Source organism: Mastomys coucha, unplaced genomic scaffold (assembly GCF_008632895.1).
Source record: "Mastomys coucha isolate ucsf_1 unplaced genomic scaffold, UCSF_Mcou_1 pScaffold13, whole genome shotgun sequence".
Taxonomy (NCBI): domain Eukaryota; kingdom Metazoa; phylum Chordata; class Mammalia; order Rodentia; family Muridae; genus Mastomys; species Mastomys coucha.
Genome location: NW_022196895.1, coordinates 61,788,656 through 61,791,978, shown reverse-complemented (window position 1 = coordinate 61,791,978; position 3,323 = coordinate 61,788,656). Strand labels below are relative to the sequence as shown.

The 3,323-nt window shown below is 44.1% G+C and overlaps 1 protein-coding gene across 2 annotated transcripts in view; it reads right to left on the bottom strand.

The window, feature by feature from the left end:
- Window positions 1-698: 698 nt before the first annotated feature.
- Window positions 699-3,323, bottom strand: part of Grp (gastrin releasing peptide) — a 13,151-nt gene continuing 10,526 nt past the window's right edge. Inside the window, exon 3 of one of the 2 annotated variants that reach the window (XM_031366326.1) lies at window positions 699-1,072. In XM_031366326.1, the coding sequence (XP_031222186.1) occupies window positions 1,019-1,072 (54 nt within the window). In that variant the 3' untranslated portion in view covers window positions 699-1,018. The remainder of the gene's footprint in view (window positions 1,073-3,323) is intronic. The other variant, XM_031366327.1, reaches the window with a different exon arrangement.

The window sequence follows — 3,323 nt, the reverse complement described above, 5'->3', positions numbered from 1 at the left end:
TCTCTGATGAAACGGGAGCAAGAGAATTTTTTTTTTTTTTTTGAGATTTCAGATGCGATTTTTTTCCTCTAAACGAAGAAAGTCTGAACCATATGGCAACAAGTTTCAAAATCTGTTCATGTGCAAATGTCACGATAAAAATGGGGCTGGGGAGGGTACATGGACAGCCAGGCCACATTCTTCGAAAACAGGAAATCTCCTGAATTTTTCCCCCCCATTTTAAGGGGAAGCTGAGTGAATCTGGCCTGGTGAACTACCCCTCCTTTCAAAAACAAACAATGTTGCTTGCTTGAAAGGAGGGTTAAGATGGAGTGACCCAGAAAACGGGTTTGGATTCCAGTTCCATCTACCACGAGACCTTGGGAATGTCACCTGACCTCCATGAACCTTTGTCTCCTCCTCTGTTAAAGCAGGGTATCATTTTCAGCTCATGGGCCCATCCTGAGGAATATATGGAGACATCAGCAACACACGTGGTTGAACAGGATAAGGACTGAAGATGAGGGAATCCAGCCTCCATCTCCTCCAGCCCATCTGATGACTTTACTCACCACAAGCTCTCACTAAGTAGCCCTCAAAGGTGCCAGCCCGGGACTCCTTCTGCCTTAATCAGTGACCACAAAAGTCTGTTGTCGAGACGTTTTCTGATATACTATCTTTTGATTGGAGTGGAAATAAGAAGGACAAGTTGCCCTTTGGACAGTGTGATTACGGAAGCTTTTTATTGTGAATGGTAGCAGATTGGAGCCCTGGATCCAATCAACAAAAAGCCTAGCTGGAAAAAGCGTCCATTGGAAAGCTTAATTCATTTCTAAGTAGTGGTTCACAGAAACAAGTTCAAACCAGAAGATGCTGCTCGAAAATCATGAGTTTAGTTGCAGTTGAAAGATAACAAGAATAGTTAAGTAAATTGCACAAAGGAAATCTTGTTGATGGTCCAGGTGAGTCGAAGTTTGCAGAAGGCAGTCTCTGAAGGGTTTTGGTTTGCTCCTTGGAAGCCACTCTTATCATTGTCCCTTCAGCTGGCAGTTCCTTCCTTCTCTTTGAGAACCTGGAGCAGAGAGTCTACCAACTAAAGAAATATATTAGAAACAGTTACACACACATACAAGTGATGGGGGAATCTAATGGTAAGAGTAAACCCATTCCCAGCAGCCCAGAAGCATCCCATGGCAGAAAGGCAAATTCCCTGGTCAACTCCCCAAATCTTCTGACTTGGAAACTCTGGTTAGGAACCCTGTGTTCTGCCTTCACATGCCTTCTAGAAGATTCTAAACACGGTGTTAGAGAAGCACTCATGCTCCTGAGAAATAAAGTAACTTCTCCCACCATCTCGGAACTGGAGGTCCTCATTCTACGTCTGCTAAACTTGTCTTCTGATCTAATTCCTTTGGGCGCATTTTTAACCATTTTTGAAAGCTGAAGGTTTTATTTATTATTCGAATAGAGCTGGGGAAGGAGAGAAAGGGAACTACACAATGCTATATCCCTCCTCCCTCCCCCACTCCACCCGTTGCACTACAACAGTCGAAGCTCATTTCTGAATCATACACTGCAACGGAACCAGGAAATGACAGCGGGGTGGGCAAGTCGAGGAGTTCATCTGAGTCTCCACCCAAATTCTAAATTTATTGTCATTTGCTTCCTGTGGCTTCTGCTCAAAATCTCACTGAGAATGATGGGACAAAAAAAGTTACAGGTTTTAAAAACTTTATTCTCTTTCAGCAACTTTTACCCAAAGAGGTAAGAAACTAGATCTTATTATTTTTAACCCAGACAAGCATTTATTACTCTTCCCAAGTTTCTCTGGCAATTTAGCTTCCCAGCTTCCGGACTGGTCACTTGTTTCTAATAAGGGAAGTAGTGCTATTCTTAGGCAAATGGTACCTACTCTGCAGCTCAGCTGCATGCAGCAGATGCTAATGAGCCCTGGGCTGCGGATGGATTCCCACACAAGCCAATTAGCTTTGCCTTCCTCCCTCAGAACCAAGACTGCAACCACAAGACTGCCAGTCCTTAGATTTCTCCATCTCTCTTGCCAAGGGACCCAACAGCCATAAAATAAGTCAACTGAGGATGAGGGCGAACTTCATCCCATCCCCCTACCTCAAAATGTTGAGTTGAAAGTTTTAGCTCAACTCAAGGAAGAGAAAGCCAAATAGAAACAGAAGTGGGAGAAGAAAGCTGAGGGATGGGGGTCCAGCAGACAGAGATGCTGAGGTGGTCTCAGTCTTCCTGCACAGAAGTTATCGGGGTCACTGGAGGGTTATTAATTATTCTTGATTTATGCTGCTTTCTATATGAAACTCTCTTGGAAACTGCTCTGGTTTCTTCTCTGTTACTATCATAAACTATCCTGGGTGTCCTGGCTAATCTTGATTGTCAACTTGACCCACCTGGGGAGAGGAACCCTCCAGTTGAGGACTTGCCTCCATCGGAATGACCTGGAGCATGTGGGGGAGGGTATTTTCTTGATTGCTAATTCATGTCGTGGGGCAACCCTGGGCAGGTAGGCCCGGGTTGTGTGAGAAAAGTTGCTGAATATGAGCCTGGAAGCAAGCCAGTAAAGCTGTGCACCTCCTCCGTAGTCTCTTCATCGATTCCTGCCTTGGTTTCCCCCAATGATGGACTGTGACTTGTAAGTCAAATAAACCCTTTCCTTCCCCTTTTCCAAGTTGCTTTTGGTCATGGTATTTCTCAAAGCAAAAAAAAAAAAAAAAAAAAAAATCAAACTAGTCTACTGAAAAAAAAAAATTACCAACTTGGGGAGAGAAAAGGTTTATTTTAGCCACAATTCCAGGTTATGGTTCATCATGGGAAGGAAGTCAAGGCAGGAACTCAGCTGGTCAATCACACCTACAGTCAGAGCAGAAAGAAACAAATGTTTGCTTGCTTGTGTTCAGCCTGATTTCTTCACTAATATACTGTTCAGAAGTCCCTTCATAGGGGATGGTGGCACCCACAGTGGGCTGGGTCTTCCCACATCTATTAGCCTAATCGATATAATCACTCATAGACAGGCCCAGAGGCCAACCCAATGTAGACAATCCCACACTGAGACTCTTTTGCAGGTAATTCTAGGTTGTCTCAAGGTGACAATTTAAGCTCAGTGTCACCGAAAATGTTCAAACATAGATTCTATTCGAGTGATTTAATCAGGCAATACAAAGGGTCCCTTTAAAATGAAGACAAAAGCTGGGCATGGTGGTGCATGTCTGTAATCTCAGCTCTATGAGAAACTGATGGAAGAAGGTCACCAATGCAGATCAGCACTGACTGAACTGCATAGCAAGACAAGAAAGAAGAAGGGGCGGTGGGGGGGG